The sequence below is a fragment of the Natrix helvetica genome (genome assembly GCF_964273705.1).
Source record: "Natrix helvetica genome assembly, chromosome: 1".
NCBI classification, from domain to species: Eukaryota; Metazoa; Chordata; class Lepidosauria; order Squamata; family Natricidae; genus Natrix; species Natrix helvetica.
This window is the reverse complement of record NC_138548.1, coordinates 203,724,293-203,751,071: the sequence shown is the minus strand read 5'-3', so window position 1 is coordinate 203,751,071 and position 26,779 is coordinate 203,724,293. Positions and strand designations below refer to the sequence as shown.

At 41.4% G+C, this 26,779-nt stretch overlaps 1 protein-coding gene across 2 annotated transcripts; it reads right to left on the bottom strand.

The window, feature by feature from the left end:
- Positions 1-1,841: 1,841 nt before the first annotated feature.
- On the bottom strand, positions 1,842-26,779 carry LOC309393025 (uncharacterized protein). 2 transcript variants are annotated; one of them, XM_081954738.1, is made up of 21 exons: positions 26,581-26,779; positions 25,387-25,445; positions 24,437-24,535; positions 23,411-23,538; positions 21,372-21,518; positions 18,467-18,550; positions 18,193-18,360; positions 17,370-17,466; positions 17,026-17,249; positions 16,057-16,210; positions 14,331-14,542; positions 12,719-12,836; positions 11,582-11,787; positions 10,081-10,198; positions 8,268-8,437; positions 7,812-7,885; positions 7,288-7,415; positions 5,981-6,170; positions 4,721-4,859; positions 4,221-4,317; positions 1,842-2,051 (listed from the first exon to the last, which is right to left on the bottom strand). In XM_081954738.1, the coding sequence occupies exons 1-21, from the start codon at positions 26,601-26,603 to the stop codon at positions 1,969-1,971; spliced, it is 2,718 nt and encodes a 905-aa protein (XP_081810864.1). In that variant the 5' UTR covers positions 26,604-26,779; the 3' UTR covers positions 1,842-1,968. The 2 variants fall into 2 exon arrangements, with proteins under 2 accessions (XP_081810864.1, XP_081810865.1); XM_081954739.1 differs by having other exon boundaries at positions 24,437-24,529.

The window sequence follows — 26,779 nt, the reverse complement described above, 5'->3', positions numbered from 1 at the left end:
ATTGGTTGTACATTGGCAAGAGGCTTTGCAGTTCTGAGAAATTCATCTTTCTTAAAATTTGGATATCATTCATGGTTTCTCCCACATGAAGCATACTTGTTTTGTAACTGGAAAGCCTGGATGAAGTCTTCAACTGACATAACAGCCAGACAAGACAGTCAAAGCCTATGGTAGCTGCATAAAGTGTATAAAGATAGTGTGACCCATCTGTAGGACAGCAAGTTGGTGGATGGCTCATTCAGATGCTTATTTATGAAAGAACTTCTTTATGAAAGAACTGAATACAATGGAGATGACTTGGATTTAGAAAACCCATGCATCTTGTTACAGAAGAACGAACTGAAGCTGCAACAGTTGTAGTTTTCTATCTTTTAAAAAAGGCAATCAAGTGTAAAGTCTTTATATGTTGCATAGCAGCCTTTACCATATTTACTTGGGATTAATTGGGTTATAAAACTTTCTCTAAAGGCTACTTGAGCATGGTGTAGCATGCACATTCCATTTTTTTATCCAGGCACTACTCCTTTGCATGTCAGGAGGACAATGGAAAGATAAACTATTAATTGGATCAACTTTCAATTCTAAAAAGCGTAATTATATAATGGCAAAGTATTCAACAGGATAGCTTTCTTTAATTGGGAAATTTCTAAAAACACTCATGCATCATTTAGCAAGCATGGAGATTTCTAAAATGACCACTATAACAAAGCAGAAATATGCTATGCAAGGACTAACAAAAATGAAAAGTGTGTAGATTTAAAACATAGCATTATAGTAGTGGTTTTAAAAGTCAATTGAAAGGCAGAAGAACATTTCTTGGTGAAATATTGCCTCTAATGTCAATTAGCAACTCTCTCAGAGCAGATTGGCGTATTTTTTTATAGTCTCGTGTTTGGAGCCACATTCTGATTTCCTTTCTATGGTAGAGTTGTAAAGATTACTTCAGGTAGATAATCAAACTGCCAGGTAATTGTACTAGATTTTTCTTCCACTCTTCAAAGTTTGTTTCCCTTACCACTTAACCATTTACTTATCAAAGTTTCTTGCCAGTCTTTATAGATATTTAATTCCTTCGTCTAATTTTTTTGAATGGTCAATTTACACTCTTTTACTGGTCATTTGTTCAAAATATACATTATATACTGTATATGATATAAGGTAAGGACACCTTTATAGCCTTCAGAAGTTCTTACATATACAATTTATAAGCAGCCAGAGGCATGGCTACATCATGGCTGAATCCAGAATCTATAGAACATTGAAATAGCTTTTTATTTAATCTGTAAAGCACATTTATATTGAAAATCTGCAGAAGACACAAGCTGTTTATGTAAATGAAGTAAATGAAGCTGACTACAGTGTCATGATAGTTTACTTTGTGTACTTACATTAAGTGCTGTTGGTAATCTAGGCATTCGTTACACTTAAAAAAATAATAGTTTGAATGTAGATTAGAAATGATTTATTTATGAAGTGCTACATGCTTTACACCCTGTGTAGCAAATACTCAGTCATTTCTGTTGCTGTGCCTATATCACTTAGGATGGGTTTTCCCTGTAACAGCATGCTTGATACAATTTCATTTCATGGAAGCCAGGAAGCCTTAAAGCAAGGGAGTTTTGGAATGTGTTCAAGATCAGATCCTCACCTCTTATGCGTTCAGATTTTGTAGCCTCACTAGTTTTCCTTTCTATAAAATTAATATTTTGTGACAAATCGTTACAAAAGTATTCTTGCAACCAATATTTTATGACCTTAGAACCCTAAAAGTTCCACATGCGCCCACTATCCCTAAAAGTTTGAATAAAACTGCTCTAGAAATTTACACAAAAGCACAAAGATACTCAAATATGCCTATTGTAGGCTTTTTATTACATAATACACAGCTGCAACTCCTAGAAATAAATACTTTACATCTTGTACACCAAAATTACATTTTGCCACCATCCCAGTCTTTTTATGAGATGTTTAGGAATCATTCCGCCTTCCTATCACAATTGCTCCAGATGAAACGTATCCCTGGATGTCATTCAAGGAATCAGTGCTCCGGCCTAGAAAGAATTAAAATGTTAGCCTTTTCATCTGGCATAATTACAACTGGCCTGGCATAATTACAACTGGCCTGGCATAATTACAACTGTCCCTCCTGGCAAATGTATTAACTGGTTATTTTAGGGGTATTGTTTTTAACTTATTGTGTGTGTTTTAGGGGTTCAAAATCCTATATTTATATATATTGCTTTGTACAGTTCTTTTAATTCCATTTTTAACCTCCTCCATTCTAACTGTACATATTCAATTTTATTGTATTTTGATATATTTGGCATGGACTGTACACCGCCCCGAGTCCCTTTTTGGGAGAGGGGGCGGTCTAGAAGCATGATAAAATAAAATAAAAAAATCTTCAGAGCCATTCCTTTCTAATCGGAAACATGTTATAATGCTTATGCTAGTTATATAATTCAGAACATATTGCAACCAATTTTACATCATCAGCTATAGTGAAGTGTATTTGTTTTTACACAATTGGGTTTAAGGAGGAAAAGTACCATTTTGCAAGAGACAAAAGGCCTCTTTCTGGAAGACTTTCTTCCAGTCCTTAAGATGGCAGAAAAGTATGTTGGCATATTTTGCACAGCTCTCGGTCTCAGTTCTATTTCCAATTAACAAAGCCAGTATACAGTTCTTAATGCTTGGCACAAGAATGGAATGGGTGGTATCATGTGACTTTGCTTACCCCTCAACAAATATTAGTTATTGGGAAAACCACTCCCCTAAACTTGGGATGGGGGTGGGAAGGAAGGGAGTTTTGACAGATTGCTGAAGTGGTGGGTTTAGGTCATTTGCCAAAACAAGAAACAAAAACCCACTGGTTTTGTGTGCATGTCTTTCATGAAGGTTTGTTCATCTAATGGCTCCATTTCACATGGGTTTAGTGCTATTCTGAAATAGCATCAATTTGGAATATCTTGATTCTGGAGTAGCACTAAACGTGTGTTTACAAAAAAAAATAACCCTCATGTAGAGCCTGTAGCCATCCAGTCAGCACACAAGTAAATAATTCAGCGAGATTCATTAATAGAAGAAACTTCTTAATATACAATAATATAAAACATGATGCATATATACAATACCCATGCAGCTCTTGTAACGTGGTAGACAGAAGTAGCAAGGACAAGGACTAGAACTAGAAGCAAGGAGGCAGAACACTCAAGCAAAGACAAACGAACTCTTACGTACATACACAGAACAGTTAAGCTAAGCCACACCCAGGCTCCAAACCATCTCATGGCTCACAACAAACCCTGTGTCTCAGTCACCAAATAGTTCCCATTGGCTGACTTCTTGTTACGGCTATTCCAGTTCTTATACACTGAGACAGCCTCAGTTTTGGCTGATAGCAGATTGATTTTGTGCTTGTCCAATGTATAACTGAGGATCAACAGGTAGAACGGATGGGGATACACACAAAATGGGTGGAGGTGCCAAAGAAGCCACTGAAACTGAATAAAAGGATTTTCGCCAGTTTTTTAAAAAAATCAAATTTCAAAGCCTGGTCAGCTTTATACTCTGTCTAATTTCACAGCTGGAGGACTTGTAATAGCCCTGAATAATGGAGAGATCTGGGGAAGAATAAGATGACCAAGGCCATCACTTTCTCCTTATCCCCCCTCCTATGTGCATATACCTCTGAGAACTACCACTCTTCACCAAATATTATTTTTAAACAACTAGGACACCCAATAAGCACTTCAGAAAACATCAGGCATTATGTGGGCAGATTTCTTTGCAGAATCTAGTTGCTACTGTGGTCCAAACCAAAATGGCCCCAGAGGACAGGTGTTATGCTTGCCCCAGCATACAATAGCCAATAAAAACTATGCAAACCCCAGCTCTGGACTGTCTTGTCAATAAGTTATCACAGAGTAGAACTTAATGTCAGAACAAAGGGGGAAATGCTATTTTTAAATGGAGCAGTTGAAGGTGAATGTAAACTGCTTCAGGACAGGACAAAGCAATGCCATGAAGATACATCCATAACCTTCCAAGTGTAGTTATGATACATGGTTGAGACCAAGGGATTTTAACATAACATTTATGGAGATTATACCATGTCTACTTATCTTAACTCTTTGTCTGCACCCAAAACAGAGCAGATGCTGGAAGAACTGAAAGATAAATATTAACCCATACGAGTCATTTGTATTCTAATCCCTTACCTTTTCTTTGCTTTCTGGGAAAGCAGAGCCTGATGCAAAGGGCATCAGAAGATGGCTGAGTGGAATCACAGATTACTGCGTTACAGTGGAAGTAGACCTGAACAATAGACAAAAATCACCAGGCATCACAAAATAGTTTGAGAGCATGTTACTAGAGAACATGGCAAAATACAGAAAATATAGAAAATACTTGTCCCCTTAGGAAGAATGGAATTCGACTGGTTTTAAAATAAAACCGAGGTACTCCAGTTTTAACACAATATTGCAGCAATACGCTTGTAAAAGTTCATAGCTTAGAAAATCTATTATTGTCATACAATATCTTTGGTAGGGAAATAAAGACAATAATGCTATTAGGGCAGAATGCTGGAGGAGAATCTTATCAATGGAACTGTCAACTACCCTGATATACCATCAGTAGGATCAGCTTATCAAATTTGTAAGATCATGAAATGTCATGTCAAAAATTACCCCAATTAACTCATAAAGGCAACCCTTACCTGTCCTTGAACAGCTTGATTATTCACCACAAATGTAAACATTTTCACTTCAAACCTCTTCAGGTGTGTAGGGAATGGGACAGAAGTGTTGGGGACATCGTGGAATATGGTCTGATGTGAATCTGCTGTATTCTCACAACTAGCGTATAAGATTAAAAAGAATCATTATATATTAAAGCTATATATACACATGTATACCTGAACATATGCATGTACACACACAGAATTCCTCTCTCAGGGAGATGGGGGGGGGAGAGAGAGAGAATGAATCCCTCTCTCAGGGAGACAGGTAGTTAAGAATTATTAAATATAAATAAAATAAAATATATAAGTCATGTATTGCTTCACAAAAAAAACTATAGCTATAAGATCTAGCCTGTGCCAAATTGGCGTTAGAGACCAGAAAGACCACTTTGGATTATGCCACAGAGTGCAATATAAGTGCAACTTCTATCAGTACAACTTCAACCATAAAGAAACCTTTGCATCTGACTGATGAAGTAGAGAACTCATGCTGGATGATATAATGTTAAAGCTCTAGAAGATACACCATCAAGCTCTATCTTGAGTTTTGAGCTTATGGCAAGACTTGCCAATGTGTCTTTCAGTTTTGAGGTGACTGAATTATTGAACATAAAATACTGCAGATGGTACAAAGTGTTACATTTTGTTATGACTTGGAAAGTTTTTACAGGTCTTTCACTCCCTAGCACCGTGATGGCGAATCTGTGGTATGCGTCTGCTCTGAGACATCAGCTCTGGCGCAGTGTTAGCCGTCAATTCTGGCATGCATACATGCAGACCGGCTGATTTTTGGCCCTCCAGAGGTTTGGGGGAAAGCCATTTTTGGGAAAAGGGCAAAAAACGGGCCCAACGGGCCAACCAGAAGTTCAGAAATGATCTGTTTCCGGCTTCTGGAGGGCCTCTGGGAAGACCGGGGGAGGCCATTTCACCCTCCCCAGCCTTCAGGAAAACCTCCAGAGCCTGGGGAGGTTGAAAAAACTCCCCCCGCATAGGGGGGGTGTCATGCACGCATGCGCAGGTGGGCGGGGCACATTGAATTGTGCTTGTGGGCACGTGTGTGATAGCACACACGCACACAATTTTGGTACAAAAAGATTCACCATTACTGCCCTAGCATAACCTACGCTGCTTTCTATGCAGGCCTTGTCAAACTGCCTTCTGCAACAACTCCACTCGCAATGTTCAAATGTTCATGTAAGTGGCAAAAGACCACCAGCCCATATTTGAAACTGGTACCTGTCAACCACTATGTGCCACTGTGGAAAACTGCTCCTGTCAGATTTTGCAGTAGCCCAGCAGTTCTCCAGAAACAACTCCAGTTGTGGATCTTGGCTGTGAAGAAGTTCAACCTGAAAGTAGAGAGGCTCTCGCAAATAACGGCTTACTGGATACTCGGTGGGTTGATAGAAATCTCTGTAGGACTGGTCTGCAGGAAAGTCAGATGGGCAAAAGAAAAAAATAATTAGGACCCCAGTATCCAAAACTAATTTATTCAATTTAAGACTCAAGTCTTCCCCACCAGTCTAAACTAGGATTATGTATTCTACTCTGATCTGCTTATTAGCCCAAGGACTGTATTAGCACAATGCAACAGTACACTGACATTTTAAACCCAGATCAGACAACTGGAGTGGAGGCAAAAACATCTCTAGAGTCAGAGCTATTGCTATCATTAGTGAGAAAACCGGGATCGGAATGATTTTATAATTGATTCAACTTCTATAAGTTGAATGCTGTAAAAATTGCTAAAAGTCTATTCATGTAATTAAACAGTAGGAACTGCAAAAATGTGTATTACCAGACTGCTCGCTCTGTCCCCAATTAAAGATTTTGTGATAGGCCTGAAAGATCTACAACTCATGCTATGCCAGCTATGCCAATTTGATCAAAACTAATTGTTTATTGTTAACCCAAAATACAGCCAAGAGATGTTCTTGGCTGCTGCCACGTGCTTAGATTGGGAGGAGGAACAGACAAAAGAAACAATAAAACTGAACCCTGTTTTGCTGGATGACCTGGTATGCTCCCTTCAACTGACAAACGTGACACACAAAGTTAATTCAAGTCTAAACAGCCCAAGTTTCAGGACTCAAGTTCGCAATCTCCTAACAATATAAAAATTCCCAGTGAAGCCAAGAGAGCAGTGGAAATTCATGAGTGCTCACTTAGATACTTGAGATTCATCAAAGATGAATCCCACATAAAGCTGGAAATCTTCTAGGACCCAGTTTATTATAAACAAAGCTTACAATATTTAAAAATAGCTTTGGCGAGATATTCCATTCTTTTTAAAGTTGGATTTTTAAAAAAAGGTAAATACAAATGTTCGTTTAAAAGTACTAGCAACTGTTGCTTGTACTTTTGCATTCTTCCTCTCCATCCAGCAAGAAAACTTCAAGACAATCCTTGCCTTCAAATTAGTGCAAAATCCAAGTTAGAAACCATTTCTCATGCTGGTGGCCGATACGACAAAATACAGTACCATAATTTTATTGATTATGGTCTTAGATCTGCTCTAGGTGACCCCTCTGCTTTAAAATTACCTCTGGCAAGTTTAAGGGCAAGTTCCAGTTGCCCAGTCCCAGGCAGTATGGTTGGCGATGGTGGTTGTGCAAGGCTGTACTGGAACAGCAGCGTATTTCCAATGAAGTACTGGCAAGCACATTTCAACCTTGAAAAGATAAAGTTTGCCAACAAAAGAGCCTTCGTTAATTCACCCAAGCTCACCAAGAGCTCCAAAATTTTAGCTTCTCTCTTTTCACATTTTGGGGAAGAAGTTGATGCACATCGGAAATTCAGGGCAGCTTTAGTTGGCTATGTTGGAGACCCATGGGTTCCAAATCACCCTATACTATTGTACCCACTTTTTATCTCTTGATATTTTAGAATAGTGGGTGCCAAAGCAATTCTTCCTGAAGCAAAGGATCCCTCCTCATAACAGTTCTTTAACTCAAATTCTCCCCAACCTGGGAATTCTGAGAACTGCCATCTCAGCATGTTTGGAAATCATACAAGGCAGGGTCAAGTTGGCTTCAAGTCCTTCAGTTCTTAAGTCACAAATACTCACTGGTAAATGGGTGTTGCTTGGCCTGGGAGGAAATACAGGACCTCATTTTCATAAGTCATGATGGTGTTTTCAAACTGTAAAGAAGAATGGAATGAAGCATTCCAAGTAGAAATTGGATCCCTGCCCTAGTTGGTCAAAGGACTATGTTGGATCTTTCCCTCTTCCCCTTTATCACCCCATGTAAAATAGGAAAGATCCAGTACCATAGTAAAAATAAGCTTTTCCTCTAGTTGTCACTTATAAAGCTGTATTACGAGCACAAATGTTGATGCATGTCCTATTGGATGGATATAAATCTGTTTTCCCAACCTGGCATTCCCATTGGGAAAATCAACCCAACCCAGCCATAGTGTAGACAGACTGGAAGAAGGTCAGTGGATATATCCTATTCTACTTGACAACATCTTTTCCAGACCTTCTTGAAGAGGGGGAAACCTTCCCCCAGTAATCTCTCACCTTGCGAGTTGTGCCACAAGAGTTTACACTGAAGAGGAAAACTGCTTCTGCCTTTGTCACAGAAGCTGGTTTACAGCGTTTGTCTCTCAGCACTAAATTGGAGAGGTCCAAGTCTGGCATGCCAACCAACGTCCGAGCAGAGACTACAATTGTGCCGTTAGGCTGGCAGTCTGTAAGAGACACAATTTACTCCAGGAAGTTCAGGAGGTAAGGATTCCTTCCTTGCCAACCCCAGTCCCCCCACTCTCATCCCTCGCCTCGAGCAGATCCGCATCATTGATGCCACCATAGATGCCTCCAGACAATCAACTCTTGGTGCCGATCATAGTTTTTCACAGCCAGCAACAAGCAAACATTGCAGCTGTCATTCCATGTTAACTGGAATGGGGACCCATTCACTCTAATACCTTTATACCGGCCTTCCATTCCCAAAGAAACACGATTTTCACATTTTGATTGTTGACGATAACAATTTACAGCATATGTCACTACCTCCCTCGGTAATGGGCATCATTTTTACCATTTTCTCCCTCCCTCATTTATTTATTAATCTCCCATCTTTCATAAAGGAGGTCAATGCCTTTTTTTAAAAAGCAACAAAAGGGAGCATGAAAAAAATATCAAGGCTACACATTGAAGAGCAGGGAAGCAGACCTCTTAAAACCACTTGCCCTATAATTCTTGCATAGCCCACATATATGAGAGAGAGAGAGAGAGAGAGAGAGAGAGAGAGAGAGAGAGAGAGAGAGAGAGAGAGAGAGAGAGAGAGAGAGAGAGAATGAATATGAATGAATGAGAATGAATTACAACAAGGGTGGAGTTGATTAACAAGAGTGGAGTGCACTGCAGCCCTTTATGGAAGCTGCATTAACTTATTGATCCTTTTGTTAAAAACATGAAGATGCTTTGGAAGATTGTAGAATAGAACTGAGATTGTATCCCCATCTAAATATCTGCTGGACATAATCATTCAATAGTAACAGTTCTCCCCCAGGTCACTGACTTCATCCCTAGTGTATGAGTGAGAAAGTATTCCTGTCCCTAGCACTATCAGCATTAAATTAATATTTCTCCCTTATTCTCCCATGGTGGTCATTGTCACTTGTGATCCCTGTTTCAAATGTGTTTTTAGTTTTATCTGTAATAGGCAGGAAGGAAGGAAGGAAGGAAGGATCAATTTGATGTAAGGTGCTGGCCTTAGAAATCAAGTGATTGTGAGTTTTTAGGCATGAAAGCTGACTGGATGACTTTATGCCAGTCATTCTCTCTCAGCCCAACCTGCCTCATAGGATTTTTGTTCTGGGGAAAACAGGAGTATATTTGTGGCCTTGAGTTACTTATAAAGTAATAAGGGTGGATAAAAATCTAAGGAAGGAAAGATGTTTTGGAGAGAAGCTGGCTGTTGGCAGAGACTTAAAACAGAGATGAAAGGCAAGATACAGGTCACTAATAGGGAGGAAAATACTGGCATGAAAGTCAAATTCATGCCAGTATTTTCCCATAAACCATAAGGTGGAAAGGACTAACTCAGATAGGGGAAAACTGTTTGTGTTGCTAATGAAATATCAGTAAAACAATGGTGATTCCAAAACTTATCTTCAGTTCCAACCCACCTCAATCTTTAAAATATGTAAAATATAGTGGTGTACAAAATAACGTGAATGATATATTAGTGCCTTTATATTGAATTTATTAATCTAGATTAAATAGATTGAAAGTGACATCTTGAAATCTGGTTATTTCTGCATTTAATGTATCTGGAAGGATACCAGAATCAACATCCTTCAGACATTGAAACAGGAATATCACTTACCAATTAGATCTTTTGGAGAAAAGGTGCAGGAAATGGTAAATTCAATCATTTCTGTTTGACTGAGATGGTCCTTAAATTTCAACTGGAAGGTGGTCACAACCCCAAAGGAGTTTATTTCCTAGGACACAAAGAGAGTAGGAAATGATTAAGCATCATATCACAAAATACAATTTAATGTTAGGTTTTCAGGGTATTTATGTAGGTTTTCTCCTGGCTGGCTAGCACTAGCAATAGCACTTATATACCGCTTCATAGTGCTTTTGCAGCCCTCTCTAAATGGTTGACCGAGTCAGCCTATTGCCCCCAACAATCTGGATCCTCATTTTACCCACCTCAGAAGGATGGAAGGCTGAGTCAACCTTGAGCCAGTGAGATTTGAACTGCCGAACTGCAGCTAACAGTCAGCTGAAGTAGCCTGCAGTACTGCACTCTAACCACTGTGCCACCTAGGCTGTTCAAAGTTCAAATGCAGCTCTTAATCATAGTAATTTATGTACCTTTGCCCAAGACGGCTCCCAGGAAGATTATTTTTTCCATTCATTAATACAGAAAAAGAAATGGCCTCTTTGGAAATAGCATGAAGACAGTAACACATCTAGACCATGGTGGAAGAGAAGGAACAGAACCTGCTGCTGAACCAAAGAGGGTTTTGATACTGGCTTGTAATAAACAAGCAGGTTGCTTACTTCCAGAAGTAAAAGAAGTCGACTACAGGTTTGTTTCTAGGAAGCAGGAACTGCCCCTCTCCCACCCCAAAAAGTACAAGTAATGTTTTCTACCCCCAAAGCAAGACTCTTAGATACAACAAAGAATCCCCCCCTATTTCCTGCCATTCAGTGGTTCCCTGGACTTTTTACAGTCCAGATATGATGTGGCCATTTTCTCTCCTTGCTTTCTTTCACAGAGAGGTAGGAGGAGGGAGACGAAGGAAGTGAGTGAGCAGCACTGATTGTGGGGAAACCATGAACAATTTCCAAGGTTAGCTGCCAACAGTATCGTGTTGTTACTAATGAGGCAATGTCAGGAACATCAGGAGAAAAGATAATAGCAGCCACAGGGGCAAGTGGGTGATCCTTCACTTGCTCACTCTTCTGTTTTATTCTGGGCTAGTCTTCCATCATGACTCATGCTTGGGCTGGAGACATCCAGATGATCACAAGATGGCAGTGCAGAGACATTGAAAACTCACTCTTTGCTAGCTTTTAGTGCCATCCAGATGTTTGTCACCTAGATCAGGGGTTTCCAACCTTGGCCACTTTAAGCCTGGCAGACTTCAACTCCTAGAATTTCCCAGCCAGCAAAGCTTAAAGTGGCCAAAGTTGGAGACCCCTGACCTAGATTGTTGGAGCTGAAGGCAGCAAGGGGGAGTCCAATGCATACCTGTGCCTGCAGACCCTGGGAGGCTTTTTCACAATAGTTACCCACAGTTCCCACTCCATCCCGAAAGGCACCCCTTTACATTCTTCAATAGAAGGGCTGCCCAGACCAAGGTTTGTCATACCTCCAAGAACACGTGAGTGGCGAACTTTGGCACTCTCAGGACCAGGTGAGTTTGATTGACCTGCAATCCATATTCAAGGGTCTGTGCAGTCTCTTGGGTCAGACGTGTGTTTCCCACAAAGGGCAACCAATTCTGGTCCACATTGCCACCTTTCACCACTAAATAGAGGGCTTCGTTATCACAGAATCCTTCTGCACGGGGCAGCACTGGAGAGAAGAGGGAACAAGATGAGTGCCTGTCCTTTTACTTTCCCATCCACAAGCACTGTGCCAATCCACAAGCATTTCCCATTCACATTTCTGACAGCTTAGTTTCACAGAGTGGCATGAGCAACTACTTGATTATATATGGCTGTGTGTGTATGTTCCAGCATAGCTCTAGAATGGCTTGAGCAATTTCAACCAAACTTGGTACACAGATGACGTACTCTCTGGAAAAAATATTGTAGGAATAAGACACCCTAAAACTCTTCGGGGTGGTGTGTTCTGTTAAGAAACAGCCTGTTGTGCCTTAAAATGGCTTCCACCGTACAGCACAGTGGAGTTGCCATGGTAATGATAATTTCACAGTACTCCACAAGGGGGCTCCCTCTGGTAAGGGGGAAAATCCAACATTAGAAATTACATTTGGTCCAGACATTTCCCCCTATAAATAAATACCCAGACAATGCCGGGTCATCAGCTAGTTCATTATACAAATGTCTAGCTGCATCATAGTGCTACTGTTTAACTGTCTTATTAAAAAGTATCAAGATATCAATGAAAGGCTATAATTGTTTCTAACAACTTTAGAGTAACATCTTCTGGATCAACAGGATATACAATAATAGAGTTGGGACCTTGGAGGTCTTCTAGTCCAATCTTCTGCTCAAGCAGGAGACCCTAAACATTTAGTGCATAGAATAATAGAGTTGGAAGGGACCTTGGAGGTCTTCTAGTCCAACCCCCTGCTTAAGCAGGAGACCCTAGACCATTTCAGATATGCAGACCTCATTTTTAATTCACTAGCTTACCTTCTAAGTTGCAGTGGAAACGTATACCACTATCCAAGGATCTATCTTCTAGGTTCTAACCATATTACTATTCCATTATATCCATAATGGAAAGAGGCAGATAATATTAGCCCCAATCAACTCACCTGCATCCCTCACCAAGGCAAACAGAGGGACTGGGACTTCAAAGGTTTCTCCCTGAGGAATCACATTGAATTGCAATACGGGGTTGGTAGTATAATTTCGAAAATGTTCTGGCACATACTGGGAAAAGTTAAAACGGAAAGCATTAACTTCTACATTATCACTAACAGTGTAACTATTAACTAAGTGAGCTTAGTATTGGTTACATGCAATCTATTTAGATGGATGAAATTTATGGATTACAAAATACGTCCCTTTCTGTAACTCTACATTAAAATCTACACAATATCTAACAATTTACTTAGATACATGAACTGCCTCAGATGGTTGCAAACTCTTTAGAGCAGATTTATCCAGCCAAGCAAACTCTAGATATCAGGACTTCACTTATTTCAATTTCCTAGCCAACATGACCATCGTTATGAACTCTAGGAGCTGAGGACCACGTATTTGGAGTAAACCAAGATCATGGAAGACTGATTTTGACTCCATCTTGGAAAAGTTAAATTGCAAAACTTGTTTACATGTGTAGCACATTGAAACACTGTCATACCTCTACCACAGATACCCTACAGCAGGGGTGTCAAACTCAAGGCCTGGGGGACGAATCCAGCCTGCAGGGTGCATAGATCCTGCTCACGTGGCTGTCCTGGAAACAGCGAAGGACTGGCCCACAGTGCCTCTGCCAGTGAAAACGGAGCTCGGGAGGGCTGTGTGCAGAGGCAGAGGGTTGCAGGAGGCCATCACAGATGAAAACAGAGCTCGGGAGCCTGTTTTTGTTGGCACAGCGCTCGTGCCTCCACAGGCGCCCCCAATGTGAGTGGCATCAAGCTGGCCACCCCCACCCCGGCCACCCCCCTGGCTCCCTGAGGTCAAACCAAACCCTGATGAAGCCCTCAATGAAATCACGTTTGACACCCCTGCCTCAGATGTGGGTGCTCCTGGTTTGGCCCGGTTCGGCTGAACCGGTAGTGGAATTCTGACGTCGCAGAACGGGCAGCAACTCAGACCTGCAAACCCCCGAACCAATTCCTTCACTGCCGCCGGGCCGCCGCCATTTTGGATTTTATTGACTGTGCGTGCGCAGTTCACTATAAATTGTTCTGCGCATGCAATTTACATTGAAGAGTGCACACACGGGTTGTAATAAAACCGGCAGCAACCCACACCTGCCCTGCAGCTTGAATTTTTTATACAACTTAATAAAAGATGTCCATGCATTTTAATCCTACCTCACCAAGTATTCCTCTGCAAATACAATTATCTAACACCTACTTTTACCAGCCTTTGACCAACCATGTTCCATTTTGCGCTGGGGAGGGAAGGGAAAGACATTCGCATGGCCTAAAATTATTCTGAAAACTAAGGGAGGATAATCCATCCCCAAGTTAGAAATTGCCAGGAATTCTCAGGAACGGATCGCCCAAATATGTATTGGTGCTCAACAAAGAATGTCATTTCACGGAGTTACAAAAATGGAGTTCATTTTTGGTTGAATTATTATATTGGGGTTAAAAGGAACATAAGCAGTTCTGTTGTCAGTGCTCTTTTGCTACTAATGCTAAGACATCCCACAGTGACACCTGCAAGACCTACATTGATATCTGTTCATACCTCCTTCTCAACTGCAGGGCTATCAAACGAGATCTGCACAAGGTAATCTTTGCTGCCGTTGGGGTGTTTGATTTCAATGATCTTACAGCCCCATTTCTCAGCCTCAGGCAACGGCAAGGGCACCGAATGAACCACAGTCACACCAACCAGGTCTACATCTGGCAAGAAGGAGCCAACCGTTGCATTGAAGAGCTTGAGATTAATCTTTGTATCTGCAGGGGGAAGAAAACCATTTGAAGGAAAAGTCTGCTTTGAGCTTGACCTTCTCTCTCGTCTTTTCCTCCAGCTGCTTTGTGAATGACACCCCCCCTTGGCTGATTCTAAGACTTGAATAGCCAATATGATACCCACAGGCACCAGTGTACACACGGAGATACCCCTTGATGCTCACCAGACTCGCCTACCTAGTGGTGTAGTAACCATTAAGCAGAGTAAGCAGGTGCTTAGGGCATCAGGCCCCCAAAGGGCCCACCACAAAGTTGAGAAAGGAAAAAAAACCCAATGAAGATTTGTACAGTATGTATAAAGGAGGGGGGGCACCAAGATTTGTCAGTGCTTAGGGCACCAGTGAGCCTTAATCCGCCACTGCTCCTACCCTATTTAATGTGGATGGCATTGAATGAACTTTTAAATAAATCAGTTGGAAAGTTGGCATGATTTTTTTTTTTTTAAAGCTAGGGTAATAGGAAGGAGGTAGTATACATCAGGAACGAACAATTTACAGGCTGCTACCCAATGCCCATTTTCTGGGTGTCAGATCAACTCTTAGTGTCAAAAGTGGTGCATTTTCTCTTCCTTTGCCATCTGTTGCCACCCCTGTAAAAGGCTGCAAATAGATACTGTACGTTAAGCCTCAGTGAAGCTGACTTTTTGAGTTCAGATTTCCCCCCCCCTCTACACACACACATGCACGCACACACCCCTGCACGTTCCTCTCTCTCTATATGCAGACAACACATCAAGAATGGTTCAGCCAGGTTTGCAGGGGACCCTGGACAAGATATCCTGGTTTCCACCACTCCCTCTAAGAAAACCCTATTGCTTTCTGTCTGTTAAGAACTCCAGGACCACCTCTTTGTCGTCTTCTGACCCACATTTTATAAGTTAATCAAAAGACCTTTGTTTTCTCTCCCGTTTCTCTATCCCTTATTATTGAGGGATAAAGATGGCAGCAACATGTCACAGCATGTTTTTTTAAATGTCTAACTGAGATCCAGCACTTAAGGAAATGAAGATGGTGGGTGTGGTTGCCTAGAGCTGTGCTCTGCAGTAATACAAAATCCCCTTCAAGCAACTCCCGATGACTTCATGGATACACCCATGCAGTTTTCTTGGCAACGCTGCATTAAAAAGTTGTTTGCCACTGCCTTCTTCAGGGATATTTTTACAAGAGCCTTTATATTCTCTGAACTTACCCTCTGGGTAACCAGCTTGTGGTAAACTAAAAAGTGTGCAGGTGAAACAATATTAGGGATGATAGACAATGGGTCCTGCTTAAATGAGCATCTAAATGTGAGCTCATTATTACAGGAGAGCATTTTTAAAAGTCAGATCTTGCAAAACTCAAGTGTGTCCACATATCTAGGTGGCTTGCCGACCACTAGGGGGCAATAGAGAACATTCCACCACTAGAAAGCTTTATAGAAAATAGCACCTTCTACAGAAGACTATAGAAGGGGCATCTTTCTACTGGCTGTATAAATTTCTCATAAAAACAACAACTCACAGTCTGTAATCCTGATGGGTGCAAGCTGCAAAGGTGTGCTGATCTTCTTCAGTATAAGATGCTTCGTAATACTTCTCTTGTCATCTACCCATAAATGCTCCACAAAGGTGTTGATCCTGTAGGTGATCATCAATTTTCCATCAACCACGTGACTCTGGAAGACAAGAACAACTGGTAATCATTGCTTAAGTCATGCGTGTCAAACTCATGCATCACGTTGCTGTCACGTGATGTTTCATGATGTTTTTCCCATTTGTGGAGCTGGGGTGGGCATGGCATGCGTGTGACGCATCCAGCCCGCAGGCCGCCAGTTTGACACCCCTGGCTTAAGAGGTCATATATCAAGACAAATCATGTATTAAAAATGGGCAGCCCCCTTAAAATCCAGTTTGCTCTTTTCTTGATGTTGCCATCAGTCTGACATTTCAATGCACCATATCACTCAGAAGGAAGAAGCTGAACTGTGGTCAACCATTCATTTTTCTTCTCCCCACTTCAAATAATGTATCTTGAGAGATCAAAAATGTGCAAAATGAGGCTCTTCAGATGGCGTTAAAACTACACCATCATCTCTCACCATTGGCCATGTTGCCTAGGGCTTGTGACAGTGGAAATCCACCAGTCCCTCTGGGAGGGAGATGGGGAACTCAAAAATGTGAAAAATAAATGAAACACCTGGAATCTGTCTTTATTTATGCTAGACCAGGGTTGAGCAGCTTGGGTCCTTAAGAGAACTGATATGGCACCCAAATATTTTTGCACAGCCTCTAAAAAAAAAAAGATGCTTTCCCCCACCAATATAGGTGAGCTATATTGTATCACAATGGGCTTAACACAATAAAAATGAAGAGAAAATTTAAAAACCTGCATCAGAATATCTGACTCATCAGTATATATACCATATTCCCTCTTTGTAATGCACCATCACCTACAGTAGCTTTTAATATTCAAAACGTTTCCCATGCCTACCTTATAGCTACCACCCAGTGCACCAATGGGTATCTTTACTATAATGGCATCCTTGTTACTGGCCAGCATGTAACCTCGGCTTTTTATATCCTGGGTTGACAGTTTGTATAAGTCGACACCCATCTCTACGTGCAATTCTTTGATTGTACCAGCTCCAATTAGAAGAGGAGAAACCTGCTTTGGGATAGTCCAAGTGATTGTTTCTTCGGTGTAGGTTATACCATCTAGGGAGTAAAAGGGTAGAAGAGAAAAGATAGTACAAGGCTATAAGGAGGGAAACCTAAGCCTTCAGAGATCGGGTCAGGGATCCATGGCCTGTAGATCATTATTCTGTTTTTACCCACCTATAGGGCAGGCCACGGCAGTGTCGACTATGAAGACAGTCCAGCGCTGCTTGTAGTAGGTACTGGATCTCACAGAAGAAAAAGGGATCCCACTGATCTGAAATAGGAGCAAGAAGTTTCTAATTTTTTACTTTGCCCAAGTGTCAAATTGCCAGATCTTCAGGACATGGAATAAAATATCTCTCTATATACAAATCACATTTGGTGACATTACATTTTTTTTTCAAAGAGCAAGTATCCCTGGGCCATAGACAGACAGGTGGGTAGGGGATCAGGGATGTCACCAAGTTCTTTAGACTGAAGGCACCAATCCCATGTGCCTATCCACACTAATAAGAGAAGGGTAGAAATGAATATGAAATAAAATGTGGATCCACTGGTGGCCGTTACGTACAAGCTGGGTTGACCAAATCAAAAATGAGGAGGTGATAAGCTGCCTGGGGAAACCAAGTGAAATAATCAACACTATAAAAAAGCAAAAGTTAGAATATTTTGGACATGTGATGCAACACCTGGAAAAATACGGCATCCTTCACTTAATCCTCCAGGGAAAAATTGAAGGCAAACGAGGTCCAGGCAGAAGAAGAACATCATGGCTTCAAAATCTAAGGGACTGGTTTGGACAAACTCAGCAGCACTTTTTTATGCAGCTGTTGATAAAAATAGGATTGCCAAATTCCGATGACAGATATGGCACAAGAAGAAGAAATGAACCCCTATTCCCACAAGCTATGGTTATTTTAAATAAACAACATTACTGAACGCATGGATTCTGGCCACTGCCTTTGTCCTGCATATGTTCTGAAAATTAAAGTGAGCTCACTTCCACTTTCTGAGCTTCAGATGCATTGTAGGGAGCTCTCAACACGATCCTGGTCTCTGTCATGTTAATCCCATAACCGGCAGCTTGAGCTTCTTCAACCAGCATCAATCTACTCTCAGAGCCCATGTGAAAGATGATTTGCCATATGGAGGGAGCACCACTTTTGACCTAAAATGTGGGAGCAGAAAGCAAGAAAACAAAACATTTTAAGAGTTATGTGTGGAAATTATGCTACCTGGGCTCTGTTTGGATCAGGGAGAAGACGGAGAAATACCTCTGACAAAGCAGATGCCCAGTCTTCAGGCTGATCTTGAAGAAAACCATCTGAGATTGAGGGAAAATTTCTTCTCACTGAGACCTGGTGGGGAAACAAGAGACAGTTTAGTTGGAAGATACTTCAAGGCATTTAAGAGGTTTAAGAGCATAAATGTCTATCATTCCACCCCATTGCTTCCAGTTCTTAAATTCAGCCTGGATGTTTTTGTAGGTATTAAGGCAGAGGTGGGGAACTATGGCCCCATTATGATTTGTGGACTTCAACTCATAGAATTCCTGAGCCAGCATGGCTAGTTCAGGAACCCTGGGAGTTGAAGTCCACAAGTCACAACAGGGCCGTAGTTTCCCACCCTTGCATGAAGCTATAACCTTCTCAATAACTACAATCTGTTTGTTTTTATGCTGGTCAAGAAGGGCCACGCTCTGATCTGCAGGTTTATCATCTTGGGGACTCCCTATCCTGGCTTTATCTGTGATGGAAAACAGCATAGTGCAAACATGCATTAAATGGAAGTCACTTTCCTTAATCAGGAGGACCAAGAATGGGTAATAAATGTTCTATTTGCCCAGGCTAAGGTAGCTGAACACCTTCTGCAGCCTGCCTTCTAATGAGGCAGGAGCGACAAGTATATTCACTGAGCTAGGAAGATTAGAGTTTAGAAGCGGATTAATCTAGTTCACCAGCCACACTGGCAGCTCACCACAACTTCCTGCTTAAGGCAACACTCCTTGCCGAAATCAGAAGTATGTGTTGTATTATCAGAAGCTTAGAAGGTCATATAAAGCAAATGTGTTGCAGTACATTGGGAAAGTCCTGAGATGACGTGAGACAAGCCTGCACCGCAGAATGGTTAGTTGCTACACCGATACCATCCAATTGGAAGATGAGCACTCGGGTTGGCGAGAAGCCACCTTCCTCATATTTGTAATCCTGAGGCCAGTTGATTCCTTTGGGATGTTGATGATCCATGCTTCCTGGACCATGCTTTGCAGATGAGGCATCAAAGACGCATTAAATTGTAAGCAGGGCATGATGGACAGCCTTATTTTATGTCCATGCTATAAATTAAGGGTTCTCCCTTCTACTCTATCAAAGAGGCCAGTCTGTTCTAACAACGGATGCATGCTGCCCTGACTTCAGCTGAGTTTTCCATCATGGATCAATGGAAAATTAAGGCAAAATTGGTGTCTCTATTTCTACTGCTTGAATTCTCAAGACTGATGGGTGTGGTATAGTCATTTATTTACATGGACTACAATATATTAACATTTCACCTAGATTAGTAAAACACAATAAAATAGAAATGTTAAAAAGATCTATGTTCAAATATCAAATGTCTAAGCCATCTAAGCACAGAAGCACAGCATCATTTATATTAATAAAATCAGATGCTGGGCCGGTGTAATATTATGTGTGGTATATAATATGGCTCTTTATATGGTATAATATGCCTCTTTATATGTGTTACTTCAATTGTTCAATTCCAAACTTATCTCCAGGCACATTCAAGGTTATCTGAAAACCGAACCAGCCTTACTATGTTAAAAAAAAAAAAAGGGACTGCCTTGTGCAGAAAATGATGGGCCCAGCTCTGCATTATTCTTCCCCCAGTCCCTAGACTGGACTGACCCATTGTTCTAACGTTAAGACAGTTGGGTCCTTTCTGCAGCAGGAAGATTTCTTCCAGCATTGCTCCTGAAACTGAATTCAGATGCCAATCCAGCTGGATCCAATGACTGGCATGATCATGCAACAGGCTAATTATGTTCACTCAAATAGACTATCCCAATACCAAAAATATTTGATGGCCTCTCATTCACATACTAGAAATCCAGCCACTGCCTTAGTCTATCACCTATTGAACTACTCATCAATCTCATCTTAGTGAGTCAAAGCCAGTGGCTATACAGGTAGTACTCAGCTTATGACCACAATTGAGCCCAAACCTTTTATTGCTAAGTGAGACATTTGTTAAGTGACTTTTGCCCAATTTCACAACCTTTCTTACCATCTTTCTTATGATCTTTGTTAAGTGAGTACTGCAGTTGTTAAGCTAGTCACTTGATTGTTAAGTGAATCTGGCTTCCTTATTGACTTTGCTTGTCAAGTGGTCGCAAAAAGTGATCACATGACCCCAAGGCACTGCAATTGTCATAAATAGGAATCAGTTGCCAAACGACGGAATTTTGATCACATGACAGTGGGGATGCTGCAATGGTCATAAGTGTGAAAAACTGTCACTTTTTCAGTGCTGTTGTAACTTTGGTCACTAACTGAAGTGTTGTAAGTCGAGGACCACCTGTAGTGGAAAGCTGGGTGTGTTTGTGTTGTCTCAGGCAACTGAACAGAAGAGCACACAGCCCTACTTGTAAGTATCAGTAGTATTTGTCAAAATGCTGGAAGGAATGAAAAGCAGAGACTGGCAAGATTTTCACATTCTCCTCCTTCCCAAAGTTGCCTCTCTCAAATTGACACAATTCAACATCTAGCCTTAGTACAGAATTATACTTGCAAAATGTGACTTTCTTTGGCAGAGGATTAGGACTTCTTGGCTACAGATTCTGCAATTGGTATCCATAAAAGAGAACATACAGTTCCAGCATTAATCTCCTTTCAAATAATTCGCCTACAGGCTTTAACCTGGCATTACTAAAAACAAAAAAAACCCTAAAGGAGAATCTAAGAGCCCATACAGGTTAAAGTGCCAACTGCATTCTACTTCCATTACTTCTATGTAACATACACAGAACCAGAGCTATTCAAGTGCAGTTCAGCCGTCCACTGTCACAATGTACCCAAGAGCTCCTGGCAACATGTTTATAGGAAAATTGTACAACCATCACAATTTTGATTGTGTAGCACTATCAGTGCTGAGGATTGCTTGACTGCTCTCCAAACTTACCTCCATGTAGTCTGTCTCACAGACAATTTCCCTGGGCTGCCATGGGCCATATGAGCAACTCACAGGGACATTGAGCAAAGCTGCATCGTGCATCTCTGGGTTTGTTGCTTCCTCGATTTGTATGGTTAGCGTGAACTGCCGATCATCCTAAATAAAATATTGCAGAAAGAAGAAAGCAATAATTAACAGCAAGGTCTTGGGCCCTGCATATAGAAACGCCTCCTCCAAGCTATTAAGTGGTGCTGGTTTAAGTACTTAAGGTACAACATTGCTAGTGAGGTGTACTGTTCAGTATAGAAAAAGAACATCTTCAGAACTTCTGGAACAGGATTACAATTTCCATATTAACATCACAAGCAGGAAGTTAACAGTATTGCAGAACAAATTACAAGCAGTGGTGGGTTTCAAAATTTTTTAGAACCTCTTCTGTAGGTGTGGCCTGCTTTGTGGGAGTGGCTTGCCAGCTATGTGACCGGGTGGGAGTGGCTTGCCAGCCATGTGACTGGGTGGGCATGGCCAACTTGTAAAATGTGGTGAAACTCACTTAACAACGCTCTTACTTAGCAACCAAAATGTTGGCTCAGAAACTCTGGCATTTGAAGCACGCAAGTCTTAAAGCTGACAAGACCCTTGCACCCCTTACCCTTTAGGGGAAAAAAACCCCAGGAGTGTTCAAACTTGACAGCTTTAAGACTTGTGGACTTCAACTCCCAGAATTCCTCCTCTCGCTCTTCATCTTGATGACGTGTGGACGTGTGGGAGGAGGGAGCTGGAACCGGTTCTAAACGGCACTGTAGATTTGTGGAACCTCTTCTATAGAAGAGATTAGAACTGGCAGGAACCCACCCCTGATTACAAGCTTCATAGAGACAGGGATCCTGTACCATTCCAGATGATGGTGACTCACAATTATATAGTAGGACTGCATGTAGCATAAGAAGATGGGCAGTGATAAGTAGTATCATGACCTTGCCTACCCCTAGGTTAGTGTTTGTGCATACATCTTCCAACCTGGGAACAACATTCTGCATTTTTTTTCAGGGTCCCTCAGATTTTTGTAGATTCAGGTTAAACATCTTATCCCTGGGTATAATGAGGAAAATGTATGAACACCTCACAGCAGGGCAGTGGTGGGTTCCTACCGATTCGGACTGGTTTGGCCAAAATAGTAGTAGCCTGGTGGCCGCTGGAACTGGCAGCGACCCAGGCCTGCCACGCCCCCAAATCGGTTCTCCCAGTGGCGCTATCTTGTTTTTTGCTTCTGCACATGCGCAATTTTAGTTGTACTGTGCAGGCATGTGCAGCACACCCCTGAGCGAACCCTGCAGCAGGGGTGTCAAACTGGTGGCCTGCAGGCCGGATGCCTCATGCGCAGGCCACACCCACCCCAGCTCCGCGAATGGGAAAAATGGTGTAAAATGTCACATGATGGCAACATGACTTGGCGAGTTTGACACCTGTGCCTTACAGATTGGCTTATGACAACATAAAAACATATCCTTTCTTTTTGCTTTGATCACACGCATTTCATTTCTTCCTCCATCCGTAGGATGCCCTCAACAACCTACAGAACATCTACCTGCAGCCTTTGTCTAAAAGAAGAGGGATGATGAACAAATCATCTTTTTACAGCCAGTGTCAGGGGAAAATATTTCACCCTGAACAAGATGAGGTCTTAGATCGCGGCTTTTCCAAACAGCATTCTCTTTAAGCTGCGAAAAAAGAAATAAAATCCCGGAAAACATATTCTAATGAAAAACAAAACTTTTAATACAAAAATAAGAAAATAAAGAAATAAACAAATCTATCTAATTGTTACATTTTGGCAGAAACAGTTTGTTTACCAGCTTCCTGGCAGACAGACAAAGATCAAAAGGGAAGAAGTCTCTGGAATGTGTGAAGAGCAGGCGCAGTACATCATTGCTGATAAGACCTTATGACCTGCGCAGTAACTCTTTCAGTTCAGCTATTCAGTTCAGGCTAGCAAACAATTTAACGCAGTGACAGCCAGTCCACCATTATACACCTCTCCTACCTACCACTATCTGAGTATAGCAGCCAATCAGGGAGGCCCGGACCTCAATGTTCCCCCAAGCATCCTGGAAGATGGTATAGCCACATTTCATAGCCTGGACCTCATTGATCGGCCAAGCTCTGCCAAACTGATCTGAAAGAACAAATATATTGAGCTATTGAGAAACAGGAAAACTGCGTTTCTAAGCAGTGATCAGCACCAAATTGTTGACAAGCATGATCTTGCATAAAAATTAAGCGGCACAGGCATTTTTCCACTTAAGCCAGATCCAGATTTGCAAATGTTTGGGGAAAGTGATTTCCTCCCTTGTGGTGCAGCATAAAAGATGGAGAGCTTGAGCAGAGAAAATATGCATCAGAATTATAGATGTATGCCATCATTGGCAGGGAAGAGAGCATACTACAGAGGTGTCTACAATATTAAATGGCTGCTAAGATAGCTTTTGCCTCAAAAATCAATTGATATTAATAATTCTAATGTACTAGGTTGTGTTTTTTTTTAAATCTGATTGTGGTGGGGAGATTTAGAGGAATTACAACATATAGAAAACATTAAGTATATCATTCAATATGCAAGTGGAGAATTCTCAAGTGGGATTTCAGACAGCCTCCCATCCAGGCAGTAAACAAATCCAAATATTTGATTTCCAAATGGAATGAAGGGAGGTTAACTTGCCTAGAGAATTAACCACTCAGGTAGAAAGCCACACAGTTCTTTGGATTCACTTCCTGAAAGATGTTGCAGAGAGTGAATGCTGCGTCTGTTTGCAACATTTTAAGGCAGCTGCCAGACAATCCTGGGAATAGACCCGGCTGCTTTAAGATGCTGCAGGCAAGATGCTCCATTGCAGGCTCCTGCGGTGCATTTTAAAACATTCTCTGGAGATCGAATCTGATGCACTGCACCGCTTTACTAAACAGCATTACTTCATCCTTGCATCATCAGATGGAATGCCATATTAAAAAACAAAGATCAGATTGAAGAATTCCTAGCGATTCACAATAAAAGACAGAGGAGGATCAAAACTCACCAAGGGCAGCAAAAGTGACATACTTGTTCTGGAAATAACTCGGATTCAACTTGAGTTTTGCAAGGCTACCTAGACATTCCACTTCCACCCGATCTGAACCTCAAAGAGGAAGAACATTTCATTAGATTCTAATCTCATATTTCATTCAGGAGCACAAGGTGGGGGTACCTGGGGCTTTCCTTTGCCTATTTCTCCCAACAATTGCCCTGTGAGGGATGTTGCAAGCTGACTGGATCTGTTTTAGCATGAGAACAAAGTTTCCAAAAGGATCAGGTCATGGTCCCTCCACTGGGCAAGGCAACTGCTCAGAATATCTGAAATTCCTGACATGATCCAGTTGATAACTACAGAAGCCTGAACCAATTCAGCAGCTTCTCCAGATATTTTACATTTCAATTTCTTTCTTTCCCGCCAGAGACTAAAGGCCAAAAAGATAATCCAAATATCTAAAGCATGTTAAGCTGGGGAAGGCTGCAATAAAAGAACACCAAACCATCTTACTCTCTGCATAACCTGTATGGATTATGAATGTAGCATGGAAGAGTTTGGAAAAATTTAACGATAGTGCTTTGCCCGAGTCGGGTCCCAAGATGCTCTTCCAATCAAGCAATAGCCAGAAGTATAATATCTGTTGCTATCTCTAGCTGTGCCTACTATCTGATCTTCCTTATTACCATTTTAATAATGGAAGAAACGATTAATCAAAATATCTAAAAGGTACCCATTTCTTAGTAGGCTGCACTTTGGAAAAGAGCAAGACATAATCTTTGCCCAATTTGTGTGATTAATCAAGATGAGGACTAGGCCACCTTCTATTTCTTCAAAAGAAAGAAAATTGGGGGAGGGACACCAATGACTCTTTCTACTCCATGGAGAGATGTCCTTCTCCAGCGGCAGTCAAAGCCATCCAAAGATCTTAGTTTGCTGCATTTGCTCAGCCTCCTGCTTACCTGCTATAGAAGCAAACTGGAGCCATGTTCTGGGCACCAGAACAATGAGGAGAAACAGTCTGAAAGAGATATTTGGGTAAGGTCACATTTTATACAGGCAGCTCAGCCACAGAGGGCATCCTCCTCACTCTTCCCAGGCTGGTTAATATGCTTGATACGATGCTGACTAACTGTAGCAGAAGCTGGGATTTCAGGATCTACCGCACCGAAAGCCAAAACCTACTTTAAGGTCTCCACAGCAGGAAGAGCAGCTGCTCAGTAGCTTTCATTCAATTCCATTCCCACAGAAAACCCATTGCCAGAATAAGTTAACACCCAGACTCAATCTTTCCATTAAGCCAAAACCCATAAGGCACAGTAGAGATGATGAGCTCATGTACGACTTTGACAAAAATCAAAGAAATCACATCTTGGTTTTTGCTGGCAAACGCAGAGGGTGCATAATGCATCCAGTTTGAGTTCACATCTTAGAACACTATCCTAGTTTAGTCCTATGGTGTCACTGGCTGGGTTTATAAAGTGCTTGGTTTACAACCCACAATGGATTGATTGACCTATCATATCAAGCCAAATCAAATAAAATCACAGGATGCAATGAGTTACCCCAGCCAAACATGCTAACAAATTATGGGTTAGAGATGGACTCAGGTGTAACTATAGTTAAGTACTGAACTATACACACTAAGCTATCTGCTATGGTTTGCAACTAATAGAAGATTAAGCCAAAATAAAAACAAACCACATTACAATTTAGCATAAGAAGTTACGTCATTTTTAGAATATAGTGATAAAACATTAGGATACAATCTAGGGAAAGCTAACCTTCTATTGTGTCAAATACTTGGGTTCACCTATGGCAGGGGTGGGGAACTGTGGCTCTTTTGCGACTTGTGGACTTCAACTCCCAGAATTCCAGAACCAACATAGCTGCCTCAGGAATTCTGGGAGTTGAAGTCCACAAGTCGCAAAAGAGCCACAGTTCCCCACCCCTGACCTATGGCATTCAGGTACCAGTATTATTGATAGTTTTGTAAGCTGTGTGAACTCAACCAGTTGTTGCTTATCTAATAAACCACAGTTAAGTAAAATGCAGCTTAATATGACCCACAATCCCAAATAGTAAGCTTATTTTAAGTAAGACACATTTTTTTCCTCAATCCAGGCCAAGTTTTTCCACCGTCCCCTTAAACTCACCTTACTGCAAGATATGAAACCATTCTCCTGGAACATGAGAAGGACAAAACTACCAAGCTAAAAGTTCCCTTCTGTAGGATCACTCAGACTCTCCCCATCGGTACAAAAGCAATTTCAGAAGAGAACATTAGGGAGGAGAGCTTGCAGCTGCCTTTTAACCAGCTCGGCCCCTCGCTATCCCAGGTGTCTGCAGTTACCT